General features: G+C 35.0%; 1 protein-coding gene across 1 annotated transcript in view; it reads left to right on the top strand.

Moving 5' to 3' along the window:
• CD28 (CD28 molecule) overlaps positions 1-25,885 on the top strand; it is a 36,422-nt gene extending 10,537 nt beyond the window's left edge. Inside the window, exons 2-4 of the mRNA XM_023500687.2 lie at positions 12,192-12,548; positions 15,123-15,247; positions 24,005-25,885. Coding sequence (XP_023356455.1) covers positions 12,192-12,548; positions 15,123-15,247; positions 24,005-24,133 — 611 coding nt within the window. The 3' untranslated portion in view covers positions 24,134-25,885. The remainder of the gene's footprint in view (positions 1-12,191; positions 12,549-15,122; positions 15,248-24,004) is intronic.
• The last annotated feature ends 393 nt before the right edge of the window (positions 25,886-26,278 follow it).

The following is a 26,278-nucleotide window of genomic DNA, read 5'->3' as shown; positions in this document are numbered from 1 at the left end:
GTGCAGTTAGGTAATAACTGAAATGTTTTCTTGGCAAAGATGCTGGAAGGGTTTACCATTTCCTTCTCCAGAGCATTTTACAAATGAGGAAACTGGGGTAGATAGGGTTGAGTGATTTGCCCAGGATCACTTAGTAAGTATCTGAGGCTAGATTTAAATCCAGAAAGAAGAGTCTTTTGGATTCCAGGTCTGGACCTCATCCATTGCACCATTTAGATGGTAGAATAACATTACAAGGAATGATATGATTGAGTGCCAAAGTCAGTGGTTTATACTATAAATGCCAAGCCAGTTTAAAGAAAGGATAGATAAGCATGAATCAAAATGTTCTGGTTTGGATGTACTTAGACAACATGAATCTTGACATAGAATTTAGGAGTCCTCAAGGAAGGATGTCTAGAAATAGCATAAACACAAGATTGAGGGGGACAATGAGACCAATGTACAATTGATGCAGGGAGAAGTCAAACTAGCCGGATTACAGAACAAGGTGTTTTGGAATGGTAAGTTTATGTTTGTGAGTATTTGGAAATGAGGTTGATTGTAGAGTGTAAAGTCTAATTATGGAGGGCCTTGGATACTGATCTGACAAGGTCAGACTTTATTCTGTAAGCAATGGGAATCCATTGAAAGTTTTTGAACATGAATGTGATATATTGAAATTTGTTCTTTTGGAAAATTAATTGTGGCAATATATAGAATGAACTCATGGGAAGGATATTAGATGCAGGGATACCAATCGGCTAATGTAGAAATCCAGATGTGAAATAGTAATAAGAATATGGTGCTTTAAGGTTCATAAAGGGCTTTCTTTATAATAATTCTTTGAAGCATTTAGCTCAAATATTATCTTTAATTTATAGATGAGGAAAGTTAGATTGAAAAACATTAAGTAACTGTCATAGTCACAGGAAGAGTGGATGCTAGAACTCAAATCTAGCTCTTCTAATCCTTAGCTCTTCCCTGTTTCTGCTACTGCTGTCTCTAGTTGATTAGAACTAAGATGGTAGGTATATGAATAAAAAGGAATAAATTTCTAGTTGGTTAGGGCTAAGATTGTAGATAGGAATGAAAAGGGCTGGATCTCTAGTTGGTTAAGGCTAAAATAGTAGACATGGGAATGAAAAGGACTGGATCTCTAGTTGGTTAGGGCTAAGATTATAAACATAGGAATAAAAAGGACTGGATCTCTAGTTAGTTAGGGCTAAGACTGTAGACATGGAAATGAAAAGGGGTGGATCTCTAGTTGGTTAGGGCTAAGACTGTAGACATGGAAATGAAAAGAGCTGGATCTCTAGTTAGTTAGGGCTAAGACTGTAGACATGGATATGAAAAGGGGTGGATCTTTAGTTGGTTAGGGCTAAAATAGTAGGCATGGGAATGAAAAGGGCTGGATTTCTAGTTGATTAGGGATAAGACTGTAGACATGGAAATGAAAAGGAATGGTTCTGAGGGATATTGCAATGATAGATATAATAGGACTTGAGGGGTAAGGAGAAGGAAGCATCAAAGATGATCAGAGTTTTCAGCAGGTGAAATTACTGAGGGGTGGTGATTGAAGGAGCAATTGATGAATATGGTAGAAAGCTATAAAATCTGAGGAAATGAAAAAATATCCAATTGGAAATGTTGACAGGTGGATATCCACGGCTGGAGGTCCTAACTCTAATAGATTGGGAAGCCATCTATGTAGAAGTGATCAGATTAAAAACCTGGGAAATATGAAGACGTAATCCTGGTCTGAAGTCTGATCTTTAAGAAGCAGCTATAATCTGGAGAGGGGTTGAGGAGAAGAATTCAGTGGAGGAAACAGAAAAGATATGATAGAAATGGAAAAGGAGAATAATTATAGAGTATTTTCACCAAAGCCAAGAGAGGAAAGTTTCAAAAAGGAGAGAGTAATTGAGGGGGGCACTAATGGAAGGGATTAACATTAGAGAAGAGAAAGAATTCTTTCTTTGAGATTTATGGAAGAAGAAAGGAAGAGTTGTTGAGACAGATACATAGAGAAAAAGGTAGTTGAAGGAGCTTATTATGGTTGACCTGAGGGCAAAATTGTTGGATGAGAAAAAAAATTCTCTGCTTTATAGTTGAGAAAACAGGCCACACCAGGTCAATTTGCAGAACTTAATTACAGTAAATCAAAAGTCATGAGTATTATATTAAAAAATGTTTTATCAAAACATACAAAGGGTTCAGAAGTCCCTTTGTTTAATGAATTGTAATTAGAAATTTTATATATGTGTATAAGGTGGGGTTTAGGTCTTGTGAGCTCACTCTTTGGAATATAAGTAGTTTATATCAGAACAGAATTTATTCGTTAGGAGGGGTTCTTTGGGAGCTATTTCATAGGATCATTTGATCACAATCCTGGAGCTGGAAAGAAGTCCACTTAGTGTCACCTATTTACAGATATGGAAACTGAGGCCAAGGAAGTTAAATGACTTATTCATTTATGGTAGGAAGTATATTTCAACACATCATATAATTTCTGTTTTATTTTCCCTCTTTTTTGCCTGTCTGGCTGTAAGGAAACCTAAAAGATAATTGAGTATATTAATATTTCACTTGGCTTTGATTTGTTTTATGTTTTGAATGAAGCATAACTGGTTAGAATACCAATACCAGTGCATTATGCTACTGTATTTGATCAGTATAAATCTAAAGCCATGAGAACAGTGATGTTTCACATTCTGACCATTTAAACACCAACTTTTCACTCCTCAGTCTTTTTCTTGAGCTTCCAATTGCTTATTAAATACCCAAATGTCTGGCCAGCACCTCAAACTCAATATGGATGCCTTTGATATCTAAAATTCCAAGGATCTATGTTCATAACTGCACTTCCCCTCTAAACTTGTCCTTCCTTCAAGCTTCTTTCTTTTCTGTTGATATTTTTAACATCCTCCCTCAACCTCCTCACTCATATGCGTTCAGTTACAAAGCCCTCAAAGCTGCTCACAGTGACTATTTCTTTTCCATTTCTACTATGCTCAGGCTATTATTGTCTCATGACTAGTTTATTGTAATAGCTTCCTAATTGGTCTCCCTGCCTACAGTTATGGCATATCATTCCTCAATGCCTTCTCCAAGATCACTTTGATCATGTTACTTTCCCTGTTCTTTTTTTTTTTTTTTTTTTTTTTTAAGTCTTCTTTGTCTTGGAATACCCTATTAAATAAAGTCCAGAATGTTTTGTATAGCATTCCAGGTTTTTTTCTATATTCTGAAACCAACCTATAGGACCCCTACAAGCTAGCCAAATGAGAGAACTTACAATTCTTGAATAATTTTTTATACGTTCTCCCCTTCATGATTTTGTATTCCCTCCATTTGGAATGCCTCTCCTCCATGGTATTTACCTGTTAAAGCTTAGATCTCATGCTCCTTCTTCCATGAAATCTTCCCTAATATTCTAGTTAGGATAGATCCATTCTTCCTCTGAATTTCTATGTTTCTATATTTCATTCTTATGATAGCAACTACATTAATGCTTTGCATTGTACTTTTTCATGCACACAATTTTGTCTTCCCTACTAGCCTGTGAATTTCTTAAAGGGATAGTGTCATTTATATTTTTACACCTCTCAGTAAATTGTCTTGCCCATAGTAGTTGTATATTATGGACTTTTTGAATGAATAAACGAATTTAGGATAGATGTCATAAAATATGGAGAAATAACTCTTTTTGATTTAGCAAGTTTTTTGGAATTAAACAGGCATTTATTAAGTACCTACTATATGCAGGGGCCACTGTGCTAGGTACTGAGTTGCTAAAGGTTGAATATTAATTTTTTAAAATCTCCTAACTCAATGTTTGCTGGGTAGATCTAATAAATCCAATCCAATTAATGTTTATTGAACATTTACTATGTGCCAAGCATTGTGCTAAATACAAAGGATACAACTAATATAAGAAAGTCAGTTTCTGCTCTCAAGGAACTTATAGTGCAAAAAAGGGGAGACAACACACAAAAAGACTCAGAAAAGGGGAGGGGTATCCAGCACCAGGGCCATGCAATTGAAACGAAGCAGGCAGCAGATGGTAAGAGGAATGTGGAAATGAATCTTTTATTTCTTGAAATGTTTAAGCCTCTGAGTTATTCATGATAGTTGGGAGGGGGCATTTTGTTTTTGAATTAAGGATACAAATTATCCTATATGGGAATACTTCTGTTTATGTGTGTTAGGAGGAATCAAGCCCAACACTTAGGCTAATATCCATAAATAGGTGACATCACATAATAAATTTGCTCATGAAACATCTGCTTATTTTTGTTTTGTCAACAGTAATTTATTGATTGAACTGAGGCCTTTTAAAATTTATAATCATCATTATTTATTTATTATCAATAAAATATGTACTTGAATATCATAAATAGGTATGAATTCAACTAAATTCAATGTAGTTCAAGCCTGGAAGGCTTTTGAGCTTTCAACAACTCCTTATTCATATGTAAATATTCTTGGGAAGATAACATACAGGCTTTTTTTTTTTTTTTTTTTTTTTTTACCAATTCATGTTTTAGGAGAGATTATAAAACTAGCTGAGAGTAATGGGTGATGGGGTATAGCATAGGTAGCTGGGGATTGAGGATAGTGGAAAATCTGAAATGGGGAGGGGAGCCAGGGCCAAAGACAAAATGCTCATTTCTGTTTTCCTAGGATCTTGCCCTTGGATTGAGTTATACTTGTCTCTCCTCCCTTAACACTTTATTATAATGTTGGTAGAAGATTTTATTTAAAGTAACAAATATTTATCTTTTACAATAGAATTGTTAAGGGGACACTAAGTTACAATAAGTAGAATATTAGACACATTATGAGGGTAAGTTCAAATCCTGGCTTTTCTACTAATGTCTGGGAAGTATCTCATACTCCACATACCTGAAAAAGAAATCATCGTCTTATCCCCAAAACCCATTCCATTGGAGATATCACCATCCTTTCAATCTTCTAGGTTTGTAATTGCAGCTTATCTTCTATTCATTTGCCCTTATTCTGTAGTAGAGCCAAGTTTTGAACTACTGGGTTAAAGAAAAATCTGTAATTTAAAGAACTCAGATTTTTCTAATAAGACTGCTAGCTGAGCTCACCTCATTGAATATACAAAACCACATTGTAGACAGTTGTATTTAGAAATAGTTTTCTTGTTCACATGTGATTTAAAATAATTTCCTCTAGATTGTAAAAGAATAAAATGGAGAAAGTTGTTATCTCTTGTACTAATCAAATGTGTATTCTTGAACCAGACACGGTGTTGCCTTATCCCTCAATTTCCTTATTTGTAAAAGCAGGGAGTAGGCTAGATGAGCTAGCTCTAAAGTCTCTTCTTTGAGTCTAGGCAGAGCTGATGCTTGGTAAAATAATGAATTAAAACCCAACCCCCAACATTAGACTCTCTTTTCTCTTTTGTTTCTCTGGAGGATGCTTTCATTCTTTGTACTTTCAGATACTTCTTTCCTACTACCCATAAAATCTTTGGGAAGGAATTAGTTGTTAATTACAATAAGTGTGACCTTGAAGTAGCTATATCTTAGAAAGAGCTAGCACTAGGAGTCAGAACGCTTGGATTTAGAAAGATCCTGCACTTTGGATTTCATTACTACGTCTACTTGCTACTAACTAGTCCTGTGATCTTAGGCATGTCCAGTCATTACTTCAGTTTTCTTGCCTATAAAGCAAAGATAATAACATTTTTTTCTGCCTACCTCACAGATTGTAATGAGAATGAAATGCAATTATATATGTGAAAGTGGTTTGTAAGTTGTAAAACTATTTGTTGTAAGCATGGTACAAAGAGAAGTATACTGAACATCAGTGCAATGGACTTGAGTTCAAATTCTGATTCCTCTACTTGATAGCTTTGAGAAACTTACTTAAATTCTCTAAGCCTCAGATTGTTCATTTGTAAAATGAAGGGATTGGACTAGATCAAGACTTCTTAAACCTTTTCTACTCATGATCCCTTTTTGTCCAAGAAATTTTTATGTGACCCTGAGTATATAAATATATAAAATAGGTATACAAATTAAACATTTACTGATAATAAATTATTATTTCACAATCCCCACATTCAGTTATGAGACTCCATAGGGGGTTGCAACCCATAGTTTAAGAAGTTTTGAACCAAATGATCTATGAGAATTGTGACCCTATGATGAACAGAGATACAATGTCATCATTTTACCAATTTAAGTCAATGTATTACCTTTCTAAGCAGCATCTGTAGTTTAAACCTTTGTCCTCTAGAGATAAAGGCAGCCCCCCTTTAAAAGAATTTCAAGCACCAACTGAGTTTGAGAGGGGGCTAACTTTTTAGGTAGGAGTAGGAGCCCTTTCATTGATCCCCCTCAATTGTACCACATAAGAGATGTCTTATTTTCCTTATGAGTGTGGTTGGACTTGTTAGAAGGCACAGAAATGAGTCTATTAGTAATGAATTATCATGTTCTCACGTAAGCAATTTCTTCATGGGAGAATAGACAGTCCTCAGTTTTCTTGTAGATGGACTATGGATTTGCTGATTATTTGTGGCACATATCCAAGCTCCCATTAGCTAGCTGGCAAGAAGCTATAAATGGCTTTTCATCTTTCTTCCTTTTGCAGTCAAACAGAAGTTTGAAGGAAAAGAGATCTGAAGTTGCCTCTTCCTCTCTGCATGCCTCAGATGCCATTTAAAGGCCAGTCGTTTGACATCAACTAGATTTTAAAAGTTGGTTGGTTGACTGAATTTTCCACTTTGTAATAAGTTGATTTAGTATGATAGAGACAAAGACTTAATTGCTTCTGTCTTCCCTTCTGGGAAAGAATGAATCAGACAGAGAAGACATTAAAGAGGAGAAGGATGGGTCTGACACTAGCATATTAGTCTGAGACATGATGCTTTCCATTTCCAGGATTAAGGGGGAAATAGAGAGAAATTGATTGAATTAGAAAGCCAAAAATTCTGTTTTATTTGAAGCATTACAAATATCTGGAACTTCACATAATCTAAGATTCACATATAAACAGTAAAGAGGACCATGACATAAGAAAAATGAAGTCGTGACTTGCAAATGAATTGGGCAGTAAGGGAAGGCTGTGCTAAGTCACCAGTTTTGTTTTCTTCTCCAAAGCCATCTTGGCCCAGTGGTTAGACATAGATCAGGACTACTAGAGGATGGCATTCTTTGCTTCAGCCAAACTGTCTTATTTGCTGTATATACCACATGACACCTCTCATCTTCATATTTCAGCACTGGCTATTTCTTATACTTGGAATGTACTCTCCACCTCCATCTCTGAGAATCTCTAATTTTCTTCAAGTCTCGGCTTGAGTATCTCTTCCTTAACAAAGTATTTCTTATCCCCCAAATGGTTAGTGCTCTCTTTCCTATAAAAATACTTTTAATTTATTTTATATTTACTTAATTTCATACAAGGTGTTTTCCCCTGATAGAATGTAAGTACTTTGAGTGCAAGGACTCTCATTTTTGTTTTTGTATTCCTAGAATCTAGCAATGTGCCTTATGCATACTGTGCTTGATAAATACCTGTTGGATGAATGAATGGATTAAATTTGGATTGACAGAAATGAAAGAGGACTGTATTTCCTGTGGAGGAGTAGTATAAACAGAGGCTTGTAGTTGGGAACACTCTTATTATTTTTGTGTTATGTTACCCAGAGATTTTTGGAAGAAGTAGGAGGACATGTGAAGAAGTAAGGAAAAATCCAGACTATAAAAACTTGAGTTTGAAGCTTAGAAGTTCAGAATTTATACCAAAAAATATGAGTACACATTGAAATTTTAGCTGCTTCCATCCATCCCAGCTAAGTACCACCTCATCACCTCCAAAGAAACACAAGCAACATAGATCCCAAATGCTTATCTTCAGAATTTAAGATAGCTTTTAGAAAAGTCTGGATTTTGCCTGGTTTTTCAATGGTAAAAAGGTAGGAAGGAAAAAGTCATCTTTTTCAACCTCTCCCTTTTTATGCAAGTAGTTAGGAAAAGTCTGTTACGACAAAACAAAACAGGCTTCCTTTTTTCCCCCCGAAATTCAAGTCAAACCCACAAAGCTTTTTGATGTTTATAAAAACCTGTGACAAGCAAGTGTTCTTTATCAGATCCTATAGAATTATGGATTGCTTTGTAAGACTCATCTATAATAATTAAGCCTCTTCTGTATTGGCTTCCCAAGATGACTGTGGCTCTCCTTTAGGAGAGTTAGTTCCAATTAATTATAACACCTTTTGAGCCAATCCATCAGCTTAACTTGATCAAAATGTTTCTGTATATTTATAGACCATTAAAACAGTCCTTTTGATCTTACTTTCAGAGTGTTTAGAAGAGATCCTCTAAAAACCCAAGCCATATTATCTTAGTTCTTCTAATTTTTAGAATTCTTTTACATGATGATAACTAATCAATTAATATAACAAATAAACAAACAACAACAATAACTTAGTAGGTTAAGGAGTAAATTAAGACATTAGAGAACCAGATCTTTGATAGTATACCAATTTACTCAGGAGTTTTACTGATTTGCTATTTCAATTTTTAAAACTTAATTTTTATTGATACTTTTTATTTTTATATAACCTCTATTTCTTAATATGTTCCTCCCCTTTTGTCCACCAAGATATTCATGCCCTGAAACAAGAAACTTTAAAAAATAGGGGAAAAAGCATTCCAATGAAACTAATCAACACATTCAGTAAATCTTATATGCAACATTTCACTCCTTGCCCCCAAGTTTTGCAAAGAATGGAGGGAGATATACTCATAATTCTTTTTTGGGCCAGATTGACCATCAATAATAATAATAATAATAATGACATTGATATTAATTGGTACTTATATAATTCTTTAATGTTTGCAAAGCATTTTATTTATATTATGTCATTTGCTCCTCACAACAAACTTGAAGTAGATGTTATTATTATCATCATTTTAATAACAAAAAAATTGAGTCCGTTGTAGTGTTATGCAGCTAATAAATATATGAAACAGAATTTGAATTCTTGAATTCATGACTCCAAGTCCAGCACTCTAGCCATTATGTCACTTAACAGCTCTGTTATAATTATACAAGGCTCAGATTCAGTTTGTTGTTCTTTCTATTTACCTAGTTGGAGTTATTTTGTTCATAATTTTCCTGGTTTTTCTTACATTACTTTGCATCAGTTCAAAAAGTTATTCCCATTTCTCCTTGTTTTCTTTACATGTATAAATTGTTATGACAGTGATATTTCATTACAATTTATTTAGCTATTTTTAAATCAATGGACTAAATGGTTATGTTAATGCAATATAAATATAGCTTCAAAAATATGAAGATCTGGTTTTCCCAGACCTTGGCTTTGTAAGGATGATCTAAAAAGTTTCCATGATGCTGATGGTGATGAAACCCCTGAAAAGACTAAGGAATCTCCTCATCAAGATCCCTGTTAAGAATTTGAACCAGAGACTCCATTATTGGGATTATACCTCAAAAAGTATTTGGCTAGCAGAAAGTCCTCATATACTTCAAAATATTTATAGCAGCATTTTTTGGTGATAGCTAAATATTGGAAATAAAATTGATGCTCATAAATGGGGGAATGGCTCAATGAATTGTGGTATATGAATGTAATGGAATATTACTGTGCTGTAAGAAATGATGTGTGGGATGAATATAAAGAAGCATGGAAAGATTTATATGAAATCATGTAGAGTGTGGTAAGCAGAGCCAAGAATACAACATGTATATGTGTGTATACAAACACACACACACACACACACACACACACACACACACACACATATTGACTATAACAATGTAAATGGAAAGAACAATTACCAAAAAATAAAAAGCAAATGTAACAAAATTATAAAGATCAAGCAGGAATGAAGCAGTATGTGAGAAGATATTTCAAACCCATCCTTTTGTGGAAGTGGGAGGTCCACTGGTGCCACACATTGCACATGTTTTTGGACTTTTTCAATACATTGATTATTTGTGCTGATTATCTTCCTTTCTTGAAAAAATATTATTTGTCATGTGAAATGGCTCTTTTGGGATAACCATGGTAATGTAAGCAATCGATAAAAAGTGTCAATAAAAAAAACCTAACCAACCAAAGAAAATAGTATCAATAAAAACTTATTTAAAAAAAATAGGGCCAATAATTCTCTATTTTGCTCAGTTGAAAGGCAAGAACATGGATAAGATGATTTCTTAGTTCCTTTTTTTAGATCCTTTGTTTCAGTAGTGAAGTGGCATATTAGGAAGAAATTATATGTTTTTTTAAAAAAGCATTTATTAAATATTTTCTATATTGTTGTTTAGTCATTTTTTCAGTCATGTACAATTCTTCATGACCTTATTTAGGGTTTTCTTGGCAAAGATATTGTAATGGTTTGCCATTTCCTTCTCCAGCTTATTTTACTGATGACAAAATGGAGGCAGAATTAAGTAATTTGTCCAGGATCACAGAGATTAAAAATATCTAAAGCCAGATTTGAACCCAGAAAGAGTCTTCTTGACTCTTAGACTGGTGTTCTATCCACTTTGCCACCTAATCATCTCCCTCCCCCCTTTAAAAATAGTTCTACTATTTAATCTCAGAAAAACAAAGCTACAGGTGCTGGAAATGGTGGTTTTTGTTAGAAATTAGTCTAAGGCTTAGCCCACAAGGACTTAATGAAAGTTATTGACTAATTCCATCCACCTCTGCTAAGGATGTGACAACATAACAAGAGGAGAGAATATTTGATAAACAGCTTTAGACCTTCCTACTCATCAACATTAACATACTCTGAACCTTTCCCCTTCTAGCCTTAACCCTAATGCCAGCCAGTATTTTGCTAAACATGGAAATCTAGAAGGTTATATAGTATATGTGCAATGTTTTACAATGAAGTGCATTATTTATTTTTGTTTCCTAAAGCACTGTTATCAGTAAAGCTAGCACAGCTTGCATGCACACTTAGAGAATCTTTATGCATCTCAAGAAGAAAAAGACAAGGAAGCAGAAAAAAGAAAAAAAAGGAAAATCTATTGGGGTTAGTGACTGCATCTCTTTAGGGAAAGGAAACTCCACCACAGAACAGAACATTTTTGGTTTTATTGCTTTTGCTCTCAGAATTAGAAAGTTCTGAATTTAAGGTCTAACTAGGTGATCCAGGACAAGTTATTTGATCTCTCAATTTCCTGGCAACTCTAATACCATAAGTTGAAGAGCAGATAGTGTTGACTTGCCTTGGTAGAGGATGTTTTTTCACCAGCATTTTTATATATCAAGGAATGATAATAATAATAAGCACTTATGTATCACTTTAACAATTGAAGAGTACTTTACCAATTCTCATCAATCCTATTGGCTAGATGCTATTATCATCCCCATTTTATAGATTAGGAAGCTGAGGTTCAGGGAGTTAAGTGCCTTCCTCTAAGTTATATAGGTAGTAAGTGTTTCAGCAAAGATTTGAACTCAAGTTTTTCTGCCTCCATATCCAACACTCCATCTATTTGACATACTACCTAGATAATATCACAAGTCCAGATGAAAAAGAAAAAGAACAAATGAGGTGACAAATTTGGTACCTCTTTCAGAGAGTTAGTTTCAGCAGCAGTGACAATGCAAAAAAAAAAAAAAAAATTAAAGCAAACAATTTACTTTTGGCTTTTTAAAAATTCTTCTATCTTTATTTAAGGAAGGCTAATGAATAAAATACCAAATGTCTTAAAACATATTTTAATTTCCTCATGTACATCTGTCAAGTTTCCTGTTGAAGAATAATTCTATTGCTCCACACTTTAAAGTACTCTACACTCTATACTTTAAAAGTCAGATCAAAACAATCAGCCCCACCCCTTTAGCAGTTTTCAGCTTCACATCAATATAACAGGAATCTCAACCAGATTCAAAATGTTAGCACTCAGGACCTTTTTGATCAAACAGAACATAACACAAGTCAGATCCAGTTAGACTGGAAGCAATGCCCCATATTTAAGTCAAAAGTGGAAATGTATTTGCTTGTTTTCCTTAAACCATGATGACCCCATCCCGACCAATGATCAAACATTCTAGATTTACTCCAACCAAAAAAAAAAAGGCTTACCTTTATTAAAGATTTATTTATTTTGTGGGGAATAAATTTCATTTCAGAAGCCCATCCTGTTTACCTGTCCTGTTCTAAATAAATGCTATCTTTCCTTCCTAGACAAGATTTTGGTCAAACAGCCACCCTGGCTTATAGCTGATAATCATGAAGCGGTAACCCTTGCCTGTAACTACACCTATGATAAAATTCCAAGTGAATTTCGAGCTTCGCTCCAAAAGGGAACAAACAGTGCCCTTGAAGTCTGTTTTGTGTATGTAAATGGAACCCATAAGCCCTTGCTTTCCTCAACTGAGGACTTCAGCTGCAATGTGGATTTTGATAACAAAACAGTGAAGTTCCAACTCTGGAATATGAGTGTCAACCAAACGGATATTTACTTCTGTAAAATCGAATTCATGTATCCTCCTCCATATCTCTCCAATGAAAAGATCAATGGAACCATCATCTACGTGAAAGGTATAAAATAATTCTAAAAGAGTTACACAGTATTCTTATGTCTGCTTAAGTATTCTCAAAGGAGGGACATTGACCTCTTTTTGAGAGACACTGGCTGAAAAGAAGAATGAGCTCTATTTGTGCTTACTTCATTGACTCGGGTTCTTAACATCCCTGTGCCAGTCTCTTCCTTTGCAACAATACCTTCTGCTGAGAAGTGGGGGAAAAACTCCAATCTATGAGTCAGGAGATTTCTCTTTTAGCTGCTAATAGCTAGTTGTGTGACTTGTGCAAATAATGGGACAGCCATTCTGGGCTTTGGTTTCTCTGGTTATTAGATAAAGGGATTAGACTAGATGGTCTCTAAGGCCTCTCTGTTATAAATTTCAATGACATTTTAAATGTACAGAACCCAACTGGTATGTCTATTCAAAAGAGTGGTATGGTGAGATGGAAAGAGCAATGCATTAAAATTCCACTGTTGGCTTGACTGATAACTAGCCATGTGATATTGGATAAGACACTTAAGCTCTTTGCATCTCAGTTTCTTCATCTGTATGATGAAGCCAGAGAATTGGATGATTGCTAGAGTTGGTTTCTTGATAGGAATGAAACAAATCATAGTTCTGAGACTTTAGATTCTGAAAGAACACTAAATTTAGAATCAGGAGACAGATTAAAACCCTAGTTCTGAATTTGTTAACTATATGATCATTGGGCAAATTATTTAATTCTAGTGAGCCTCAATTTCCCCATTTGTAAAATGGGGATAATAATAATACTTGTATTTTCTACTTCTCAATGTTGTATGGAATTAGGATTATGAAGCTTTTAATGCTATGATCATTTGCATTTTAAAGATGTAGACTCCTTATTTTCAAAATTAGAATTAAGAAAAATCAATAACATTTTTTGTTATTTCTCAGTATTTTACCTGTGGGCATTATTTTGATTTTAGCTTGCTTTCTTTTCTCAGTTAACGATGAGATATTGCTAGAAACAGATAATAAGTTACACAAGAGGGCTTTATTAGCTTTATCTGGTAGAGTCATTTTGGTGATCAAAAACAAATAGAAAATACAATCAAATAGCAAAAGAGTATTTCGTTTGTTGAGTCCTATTGCAGTTTTAGACAATATTTTCTTATTACTGCCTACTTATACATAAAGAATGTTATGATTAAATTGAGCCCAAGGTAAAAAATAATTGTTTGGTATATTACATGTGAACTTATGCCCCAAACACCATTAATTGGTTCTGAGAAAGCATTGGGTTAAATGATACAACACTGAATGGGGCAGTTAGTGTCATAGGAAACAACATTTTGGCCAGTTGATCAAATTGCATTTCAGTGGTAGTTTTATGATGTTATTCTGGAATTTGATTGTAATGTATTAATAACTTGATGGCAAAATAATATGAGCATGGGCACCATTATAGATAGCATGCCTCCACCTCTAAAATAGAAGCTCTTAATATTTGCCTCTAAACTAGTGATACAATATAATACAAAATCAAAACTAAAAGATGAAAAGAAAGGGCAAATAGAAACTTAAAATTTTAAAAATTCATTTCACCTGGATGAGATCCATTGGATTCACCTTACCTTATTTCTAAATTCAACATTTTGAGCCTTTTAAGTATAGTTCAATCAATTTTAAGAGAGGAACTAAGATTTAATTAGAGGTAAAATGACTTGTTCAAGGTTATATAACAAATAAGTGATAGAGCAGGGGAATTGAACTCTTGCTCCTTGGAGATATTGCAGAATTGGAGTGAGAAATGACAAAATATTGCAGTGTCTTTACCAAAAATCCCCTTGGATAGCATGATCCACAGGGTCACAAAGACTAAGACATAACTGAATAACTCAGCAACAACATTTCAAAATAGCATCTTTAGGCAAAGTATCCTCTTAAGGCTTAGCTCAAAATGAGTTCCTTGTCACTGGTCTTTGAGTGAAATCTGGATAATCAGTGACTGTCGGGATAGTGTAGTAGGCAATCATGCTTTAGGGAAAGGTTGATTTACTCTAAATGATCTCTGAGACCTTTTCTAACCCTACAATTCTGTGACTCTATTTTCTTCCAAAATTACATTCCTTCCTTCAGACTGCCTGCAATTCTTTTCACAGAATCAAAAAATGTTTAGGTTGGAAGGGACATTTACCATTCCCCAAATTTTTCAGTTAAGGAAACTGAAGTTCTGGAACATCACTTAGATTACTCATGGTAGTGTTAGCACTTTCCATTACATAGTGCCTGACATGAAAATCCTGAAAATATAGGATGGAGCTTACAGAGAAGAAGGATTCCAAATTACAATGAGATATATGGAGGCTCTGAGACAATATAACTTGTGGAGAGCTTTGGTCTGAGATCACAAAACCATTTCTCTTACATTTTCATCCTGAGTTCCAGTAATGACTAATAGCTGATACAGAAAAAGACATTCACTCTGCAGCAGATGTCTGGGAGCTTTAGGGTGTGCTATTTCTCTCCATCCTTCCTGCTATGATGTTGTGAAAGCAGAGAATGAATTCAGCTGCCACTTCCTCGCCGATTCTGACCCATTCTGTTCTTTTTTCTATTTCAGAGAAGGAGGTCTGTCCAACTCCTGGAACTCCTGAGTCTCCAAAGCCCTTTTGGGCAGTTGTTGCGGCTTTATGTGTCCTTGCTTCCTATAGCATGTTAATTACAGTGGCTTTTTTTAACTGCTGGGTAAGAAATTAAGTACTTGTCTTCAGTAATGTCAGTGATATAGCCCAATGATACTGCTGTTTCCTCCCTCCCCTCCTCCCCCCATCCTTACTATAATTCCAATTGGACAGCTGCCTCTGTAGGTGACTCTCATAATCTCTGAATGCTTCTCATTCTTCAAGTAGACTTGAGATACCTTGATGAGAAGTCTTGATGAGACTTCTCTGTGCCTCTAGATACTGAGATAGATGATCAGGGATTAAGGAGAGATACAGAGCATCCTGAGAATGTCCTTCCTACAGCCATCCAAGGAGTATTCCGTTTCTGGGCTAGGAACCATGTGAATTGTGGTGCAGAGTGCTGCTTTACCTTCAAATCAGCAATGAACCGAGATTTTTATCTGAGTCATAGATTTTTTTCTACCTCTGATGAGGTTTAATTGTTAGAGGCCAAGCTTTGAGCTATCATTATGAAACTGCTGTGGTGGCTGCAGACCCCCCTCAGCAACGGATCAGATTTTACTAGCCTTAGCAAACTTTCAGGCAGTGTTTTACTTTCTACTCCCCACCTCACCCTCTCCTCTTTCTTTAGCTTTGTCTCTTTGAGCTGGATGCAGACCAATCTAGAACTTGGTATAGACAAGCTAATAGCAAGTGGGAACCACTTCAATAATGGTCTTTCAGATTAGGGCTTCTGTTATGGGTCTCCCTCCCACTACTCTCCCCAAATCACAGAATGGTAATTGTTGAAATGCTAGTGTGGACCTGTGGTACAACCCCAAAAAAGATGATATTTAGAGAAAAGTTTCCAGGATTTTTGATTGATCCAAAATTGAACCTACTTCCTCATTATCAGGTACACTCAGAGATTATGTGAATTCTTTGGGACTATTGAGCAAGTTGTTATAAATATGCATACTTACAATATGATAGTAACTTGCAGAATCAACACACCAGTTAATAGAATGGTATAGTAATTTGCTAAAGGATCCAATAAAAGATAAGCTATTCAAGGGCAGGGACTATTTCATCCTTTGTTTTTGTATATATCCAACAATCTACATATATTTAGTAGACCGGAGGGGATAGGGATTAGACTATGGATCTAGGGAACTTCCAGGGCAGGAACCCTTGGGCCAATACACACCATAATTTCCTCTTCAACTTTTAGTCTTAAAGTGTTACTTAAAACACTGAAAAGTTAAGTGATTTGTCCAGGATCATTTGTATCCAAGGTGGGATTTGAACTTAGATTTTCCTGGTTGACTCAATAGTTATAATTCCACACTGCTTCTCAGCATATAATAAGTATTTAATAAATGATTGTTGAATTCAATGAAAGGTTCAAAGAGATTAATACAATAGAAATGAGTTATATAGGTATCACCCCAAAGTTTACAAAAGCCCTTACTTAAAGAGTATTTCACTTTCAATTATAGAATACTTGGAGGATTTAGTTCTGTAATTCTCACAATAAGAGCATCGAAGGAGTCTAGCTCAGTCTGAGGAAGATCCTCAGTAAAATGAAGTGTTAACACCATTCTCAAAGATTGGGAAATTCAGACACATGGCTTAGAGAAAGGGCTGCCAAAATCCTTGGTGGCGATTCATTCATCTAGTGACAATTTTTTATTTGCACTTGATTCCTAAACCCTGGTGCCCACAAATAATTAAGGTGAAATAGAAAGCTTGCCATTTCTCAAAGTACAATGCCACATTTGAGCTGATTATCAAAAACAAAAACCAACCTTCCTAAAAATTAGAGCTACCCCAAAGTGGAAGGGTCTTTCAGGAGAGATATGGTATTCCTTACTTCATTGGATAACTTCAAGCAAAGACTGCACATGTACTTTTCAGGGGAGACTGTTAAGGGCCATCCTTGTTCAACTACAAATTGAACTAATTGATGGAGTACTCCTCCAATTCTGAATGAGATTCAAATGGTGTTCCTCAAACTCCAGACTCAGATTTCTTATTGAGATCTTTTCTTGTGGTTGCTTTGAAAAAGATACTTTGTGCTGAGCATGGAAGTGCATAGCCACAACCAAAGCTGCATCATGACCTTTTTAAAAAAAGGAATAAATAAATAATTTTTAATAAGTAAAAGTTTTTCTTTCTTTCTCTGTCTCCCATCACTTTCTTCCATTAAAAAAATAAAAAATAAAAAAAAATCCTCTCAAAAAAGAAATAGCTTAGTCAAGCACAAAAAATTCCTTTATTGACCATGTCCAAAAAGTATGTCACGTACTTCTTACTGTACCTTCTTGAGGGTTAACTTACTGTATGACTGCTAGTGACCTGGTCTGAAGGAGAAGGGTCTAGCTAAAGTTGCAGTTTAGTAGTATAGTGTACTCCTAATGTCAACCTGTCAGCAGTTATAGGCTCAGGGAGCTCTTGGGAACAGCTGCAGATTCATTCTTAGTTCTTGACCGGTAGTTGACATTTGAGTGAATATAGCACAGTACTCCTCCAGGCTCATAGCCCTACATCTGTTATCCTTGATCTCCCCTCCAATCACTCAGCTGTGCAAATTCATTCCCCTGTGAAAAGAAATGCATTATCGATCTGCTCCCAATATTAAATAACATAAAGAAAATGTAGATGACGTTTATGCTGGGCTCCCCACTTTTAGATAAAAATAACAGCATTTATATAATGTTTTAAAGTTTGCGAAGTACTTTTAATATATTATCTCATTTGATCCTCATATTAACGCTAGGAAGTAGATGTTATTATTATCCCCATTTACAGATGAATAAACTGAAGCACAGAAAGTTAAATACTTTCCCCAGGTCACACAGAGAGTATGTAAAGTAGGATTTGGTTTCAGATCTTCCAGATTTCAGGTCTAGCACTATATAAATTGCACCAACTAGTTACCTAATAATTTGGTGGAAGAAAAGCAAAGAAACAAGAACTGAATTTGGAGTTTGCTGACATGGTTGAAATTTGGTTTCGAGATTTATTTTGCTACTACTGAACCGTCTAGGACCTCAGGTCTTTCTCTGCAAATTGAGTAGCTTTTCATTATATAGCTTTTGAGATCCTTTCCTATTTTATGTCATAAAAAGGTAGAGGTAGACCATTATTTTCCTGGAAGTAGAGAGAGTCACTTTAGCAAAAATTTAAGAGAGAGTTTGATGTGGGATGAATGACAGGAAGGGCATTCTCATTAGGGGTTACACAGGGTTTGGGCTCCATGACCATTCCAGAGTTTTGGAACTATGGTGGGTAGAATTTCTCCAGGGATCTTTTAATTTGTTAGAGGAGATTCAAGATATTAGAACCCATCCAGTCAAAGTTGGGCAGAATTCTTATTGATACCTTTTTGATTGTTTTGGAAAAAGTATATTCTTTTGAAATTTATTTGTTCATTCTTCTCCCTAGTAAATAAACCCAAGAAAAAGCAAACTTTGTTGACTGGAATATGTGATCAGAGAAATGACTCAATTATATCCATAATACTTTAAAGATAGCAGGTGCTTAATATGTTTGCTGAAAGAACAATACCCAGCAGAAATGTCATGCAAAATCCTGATTGCACGTATGCTTTTGCCTTTGCACTGATGGTAACCATCCAACAAGGAGGTAAAGGCAGAGAGAATAAAGGGTTGGTTTTTATTAGCAAGACTATGAAATGTGTAGTCATAAAAAAATGTCAAAACTTCCTCTATGCCTATAGGCATATATTTTATGTGTCTTTTGTCTGTCTTTTGAGGGTGGGGAATGGTTCAGAAGACTATAAACTCTATTAATTGCATCTGGTTGCTTGTGTGCATGTTCTAAGGAAATTAATGACTCTACAGTATGATTATACTTCCTCCTTCTGTGGACAAGGACTTGAACACTGAAATGTGAGTAGATAATCTGCAAGAAGTTTTGGGGAACAGATCCAGAGGGCATCTATATTACATGCAATAGATCTATTCACATGACTTCCAAGTAGCTCAGTGGTCCCTTACGATTTCTTATTTCTACTAGGTTTCAATTCCCTGGCAATCAATTTTGTTCTATAGTGCATATCATTCTCCTTGGTATACAAAGCAGACAGGAGGGAAGAAGGTTATAGAAGAATTTTGAGATGGAATTGAAGAGGAACTCATATTTAATGGCTTGGTTTGACCCTACAGGACAGAATAATGAACAATAATGGATAGCAGTCACAAAACAGCAGGTTCTGAGACAATATAAGAAAGAATCTTCAGAATAATTAGAGTTGTCTGAGAGAGGAATGGGCTGCTTTGAATGCGCTTCCCACCCTTGGAAGTCTTCAAGTGGGATTTGATGACTGATTTGTAAGGGATGTTTTAGATGGCAATCTTGCTTCAGGGATGAATTGGATTTGACTTCTGAGGCTTTTTATTATTCTGTGATACCATGATTCTCAGATACATCTCTTTTATTTTCCAAGAAGAATCTCTATCCATGTTCTTTTTGTCATCCTCTCTCATTTGCTAGGGACTTTATGCCATCCCAATTATCTCTTCTTTCTCTTGCTCCTTATTCTTTACTGACTCCTTCCTTTCAACCTGTAAACATGGTCAAATATCCTCTACCAGAGGTTCTAAGCCTTTTTTTTTTTTTTTTTTTTTTTTTGCATGTCATAAATTCCTTTGGCAGTCTGACAAGATCTATGGATTCCTTCTCATAATAACATTTTAAAATGCATACAATAATAATTGAATTACAAAGGAAAATCATTATATATACATACATATGTGTGTGTTTGTGTATATATATATATATATATACATATATATGTATATATATTGCTGAGGCAATTGGGGTTAAGTGACTTGTCCAGGGTCACACAACCAGGAAATGTTCAGTGTCTGAGAACACATTTGAACTCACATACTCCTGATTTCAGGGCTGATGCTCTATCTACTACACCAACTAGCTGACCTTGGAAACCAATTACATTGAAATGCAATTATCAAAATATGAACCCCAGGTTTAAAAATGTCTATTCCATGCTCAAAAATCCCTTCAGATCTCTTATTCCCTTGGCTTATAACCCATGCTGATCTTCTAAATGAAGTAGACAGATATTAAGCTCTGACCAACTAATCTAGATTTTCCTCTTTAGAATATGCCTCTATCATATAAGTTATTTATTTGAGTCTTTGTGGACAAATCATGTAACACTGACTCTTACCTACTTTACCCTCTGGGTTTTTAATGTTTGAGAAGTTAAGTGAAGTTTATTCACTAATCCGCTAAGAATAAAGAAGGGTTGAGTATGGACACATTTTTAGACTGAAACAAAAAAAGAAATTGGTAATACAATTTAGAAATAAGGATCAGGCCCAATCCCTTTCACGTTCCACTGATGCCTGGGATAACTATCACTTTTAAGTCTTTCTGTAACTTGGCAACTTTCTTGTTTTTTTAAAAAAAAATTATGCTGATTTCCCTCTTGTTTCTAACAATAAAAACTCTTATGAAACCTCATGGGACAGAAAAGTAGGGGAAAATTCCCCTTTATCCTAGGTTTGTTCTAAAGTAGGTCCCAGGAGGATTATGAGTTCTGACGGCAAAGAGAACAGATGGGCCTGTCCCTGGAGCCCTAAAATAGAAGGGACAAATGGGAAGTTGTCCTAGAACTAAGAAGTGTCTCAGGAGACTATAACCTCGCTTCCTGAGTTCACTGTAAGGAAGTTGAGATGGGTTTTATGTCTATTGTCCAAGGACTAGCATAACTAAATTCAACAAGGCCTTTTGCCAAGTTGACCACAGGATAGCGAATTATTTTGTCCATAGAAACTCTTGAAGACTATCTATTAAATTGTAGATGGGTTTCATTCTGTGCTGGTAGAAGTGGCACCCACAATAATAAAATTATAGATCTCTGAAGAATTAGAGAATTATAGTCAAACTTCTCCAACGAATAGTTTATACTCCATTCATCCATCCATGTATTGATTCAACAATCATTTATTAAGAGCCTGCTTTGTGTAATACACTATTCCAGATTCATTTTATCTTTATAAAATCAAAATAGAGCCCTACAAAATGAAGCTTATTAATTTTTTATTTTTAAAGCAGCTTTTTATTTTTAAAAATACTTTTAAAGATAGTTTCAATATTCACCTTTGCAAAACTTTGTGTTCCATATATTCCTCCCTCCCTCCCTCCCCACCTACCCTCTTCTCTACATAGCAAATGATTCAATAGAGGTTAAACATGGGCAATTAGAAACTTATATTTTACTAGAAGTCACAGATAAATAAATAAAAGGTAATCAGTCTGAGAAAGGAGAGAATGCTAGTCTGTATGGAGGAGAGAAGGCTTCAGAGAAAAAGTAACACTTGAGTTGAACCTTGGAGGATAATAAGCATTTAAAAATGCTGAGATGAAGAGAGTGTATTCTGGGTTTGGAGTAAATGGATAGAGGAGGGAGATGGGATGTTGGGTAGAGGATATAGCTAATAGTTTACATAGAAGGAAGAAATGTTAAATAAAGCCAGAAAGATAGCTTGGAGGTAGTCTATGGATCTTTAAAAGTCAGGTTCAAGAGTTTGTATCTTATCCTAGAGCCAGTGAAGGTTTTTCAGTAGAATAACATGGTCAGATCTTTACATTAGAAACTATTAGTAGAAGATTGATGGGAAAGGTGGAAGGCTAAAAATAGAGCAACAAATTAGAAAATCATTAAAATAGTCTGGGCACTATTTGGGGATTTAGTAGTGTAAACAGAGGAAAGAGAACATCTAAGAGATGCTGAGGGAAGACTTTAGAATTGAGGGAGATGATCCTTAGACTCCTAATCTGAGCAGATATAGAGGAGTTAGAGGGAGAGAAAATAGATTTAAAAAAAAAAAAACTAATAATTATTTTAAATAGAGGCATTTGGAGAAGGAATGGATTTAGAGGGAAAACTAATGAGTTCTGGTTTGTACATGTTGAGTTTGAGATGTCAACAGGACATTCAATGAATTATCTATCAGGCAGTTGGTAATGAAGGTAATAGAGATTAGGGTTGGATGAATAGATATAGGTTTGATCTGAATAGAGATGATATTGATAAGATCATTTTGCAGCATAGGGAATTTGGTCTCTGTTTACAGCTCAGACTCACTAAAACTAAACTGATAGATGGGGTATCTCTTACTAGGCAAGTAGATCCATGATTTCATAAGGAATCTTCTTTCTGTGTTCTGTGGTATATACAGAAATGCTCTTTCTTTTTGTACATAAGATCATCAAAAGCTTCTCTCTGTTGAGAGAATCCAGGACTAAATTTTGGGGGCTACTTATGTTTAGCAGGTAGGAGATAGATGATGATAATGATTAATTATGATGATAATAAGAGCAAAAACAGGAGAGAGTAATGTCATGTAATCCATGACTTGAAGTCTTTCCTTATTCATTAATCACTCACTCCTTAATCTCTTATAAAGTCTTTTCCACACTATTGAAAATGATCTCTCAAAGGCTTAAAGGCTAGATGAATTGATTTTTTGAAGTATTAAAGTCTAGTGCCTTTCACACATTAATCCGTAATGGGTTTTAATCATAATAAAGACACTATTAGTAGGATTTTACCTGCTATACTAAGTATATCAGTATTCTTTTTATTTATCTCTCTACCTATTTATCTAGTATATAAAGTATAAAGGCACACTTAAGATGTATATATATATATATATATGTACATATGCTTGTTTACTGGTATATTTAGTATATCAATATACTATATTGGATTGTTTGGAAACCTATTATAAACAAATAAATGCAAAAGGCCTCCACAATGTAAACAAAGTAAAGATGCCATTATTACTTCCTATTCCTAATATATAATGATAAGCAACATAGTGTAAGGGATAGCAGTTAGCCTCAGAATTTGGGTTCAGGGAGAGTCTTTGACACAAACTAGCTGTGTAGCCTTGGGCTAAGATTAAAACTGCAAAGCATGCCCAACCACATTGGTAGAGGGAATTTTAATGATTCATCATATCAATTAATTCACAGGTCTAGATTAAAAGTAATAGCAAAAATACAATTAATTGTAGTAATTTATAAACTTTGAGATTTACAAAACACTTTGCAAAGTAGTATAGGGAAGTTGATCTCTGCTGCTGAGACTCACTAAAGTGAACTGATGGATGGGGTATCTCCTACTGGGCAAGTAGATCTATGATTTTATATGAAACCTTCCTTTTATGTTCTGTAGTATATACAGAAATGCAATTTCTTTTTGTATTTAAATTCAAAATTTTTAAAAATATTTTAAGGCTTTGTCATATCTAAATAGACCAAAATGCTATCACCATCTAGGACTTTTGAGACTAAATTTTAAGCACTCTTGGCTTGAGTATCCTGGTTCATGAACAGGAGGCATATAGAGATATTCATAACTTTTTCAGTTTTCCAGAACTTGAGTTTGAATAACATCTCTCAAAACCAGTCACCCACATATCAGAATGAGGTATCAGAACAGAATTTCAGTGGAGGAGTAGCAGGTACTGTACAAAACAAATGAATCATCAGTGGACATTGTTGTGAGGAAATACCCTCATGGCAGGCGTCAGAGAGGTGGCTTCTAAAAATTCACATAGCTAGACATAGTCTTCAATATTTGTTATTGAGACAAAATATTTCAGCCCGCTCCCCACTTTCTTTCCAAAATTTCCTTGTGTGTAATACTCTCAAGGATAATTGGTAGCCATCTTTGTTTCATAGGTAATATCCTAACCAGTTTTCACAAATTTTTGATGTTTCACATTTTTTGAAAAGTAGATTGAGAAACTTTCTGACTTTCCTTTTTTCCTTGTAGTTGAAGAGCAAAAAGAACAGGATTCTCCACAGTGACTACATGAACATGACCCCTCGGAGACCAGGACCAACCAAAAAACATTATCAACCTTATGCTCCAACTAGGGACTATGCTGCCTATCGATCCTGACACAGACGCCTATCCAGAAGCAAGCCGGCTAACATCCCTACATCTCCTCAACCCTATTTGTCTGGATAGGAAGTGATCACCTCCCATCACTAGCCGGTTATATTTGACCTTTTGCAGGCCACTCATGCCTCTTTCACGCAGAGAATAACCCAAATATTTAAGATCATTTTATAATATTATGAAAGAGGGACTCCCAAAACATTTTTTTTTTCAGGAATAGGCAAGTTCAATTTTAGCAAGCTTATCATTCATGTTCAACCTTGATCTGAATTAGCTGACCTGATTGAAAAGTATACTGTTGGAGGAACCCAAATCAAATGGATTTTTATGTGGTATATATGTCTAATCCCCCAATTTGTCAAGAAAAGACTGGTTTAATTCTATTTCTTCATCCTTGCACCTAAATGAATATAAGATCTGCCTCAACCTAACAAATGTGTAAGTGCAAGAATGGAAAGATCCCTTTTGAATGAGGGAATTTGATACTTTGAAATTTTTTTTTTGTTTTTATCATGCTCTGCTCACATAGAAATCATATACTTTATATTTAATATTGTCACTGTTAATGTTTTAGTTTAGAAGAATTGGTAGATTTTTCTTAAGGAAATCTGGCTCTACAATGCTGGAATGGTTATTTTTTCATATTTCAACATACTTATTTTAATGTATCACAACAAAAATCAAAACTATCTGTTCAGAAGTTAATTCCCCATCAAATTATATAGGGGTAAGGGTGCATAGAGAAATTTTGTTTTTTTTGGACTCAGAATAGTGATGCAATTTGATTATGAGATGAAAATGATAAGATGGGTTTTGGGGAAGGACTGAGCTTAGAGATAGGCATCAGATATCCCAAATGCCACTATATTTACTGTCAATAAGACTGAAAAAGGTCTGCATTCATTATGGATTTCAGGTTTAGACAGTTGTTTTTGTAATATTTTCATGGAAACCTGAAAAATGAAGCTTCTTGGAGAAGTAAAATAAATGAATCTACTGTGAAAAATTATGTTATCATTCCACATGGATGAAAGGAATTTGCTTAAATACATCCTCTGGAGAATAAAGAGAGATATGAAAAGCAATGCATGAAACTAAGAGCCTCATTACCCAGCCCTGAGAACTCAGTCCTGAAGAGATCAGCTACCACTGGATTAAAAGATACTCCAATGGAACGCAACCTGTTTAGGTGACTTTATTTCTGTGTCTGGTTTACAGACTCAGAACTGGTGTGCTGAACTAGCCCCATTATCTGTTCCTGGACTTCAGTGGAAACAGAGGGAGGAATTTTCCAGACATTTATCTCCTCCAATGAGATTGGACTAAGTAAACAAGTGATGTTACAGAAAGAATTCTGGAATGACAATGGACATTTTTTTTTCTGCCTCCATCTCTGATGAATCTGTGATGTACTCTCGGTTTGCTAATGGACTGACTACCATTGACTCCACGACCTCATCAGTGTTATGAGCTACTAATAAGTGTGATGCATTTTGCTAAATTATGGACTTCATAAAACACATGAACTGGGAAAAACAACTCAAGGATTACCTTAACACATCCTGAAATGAGGAAGAGAGAGAATGACACCCTTAAAAGATGATGTACTAATACATAATGTGTATTACTGAATAACACACATTAAAATGTAAGAAAAATGATGTAAGGAGCTTTTACCATGCTCTTATTTCTTGAAATCCCTTGTAGGTTAATAAAAACACAGGGAATTTTTTTTTTCTTTTTGCTTCTCAATATATGGAGAGTATTCATTTTAAACTTGTGATGAGGGGAGGGAAATTTAGATCTAAATTTAGAACAAAATTAATGGAATTTGTAATGTTTCTATTCCATTAATTCAATTAAGCTCAAGTAGATCAACACCCATTAACCTTGAATTGCAAAGGACAGTTGAATTTATGTTGGCAAGAAAGACCCATTACCAGCATTTTGGCATACTGAGTTCTTCAGCCCAAGCTCCCAGACTGCATTTGTAAGCCATTCATCTGGAGACATTTTCAAAAGGGCATGGGTAGAAAAATACTACTGTTTATGACCAAAGATCAATTCTTTCCACTTTTTCATGACTGGAAAAGGTTTACTCAAGATGACTCACACTTGAGATTTTCTTACTTACCATAAACAGGA

This window comes from Sarcophilus harrisii, chromosome 3, assembly GCF_902635505.1.
Source record: "Sarcophilus harrisii chromosome 3, mSarHar1.11, whole genome shotgun sequence".
Classification (NCBI taxonomy): Eukaryota; Metazoa; Chordata; class Mammalia; order Dasyuromorphia; family Dasyuridae; genus Sarcophilus; species Sarcophilus harrisii.
This window is presented reverse-complemented; position numbering and strand designations above follow the sequence as displayed.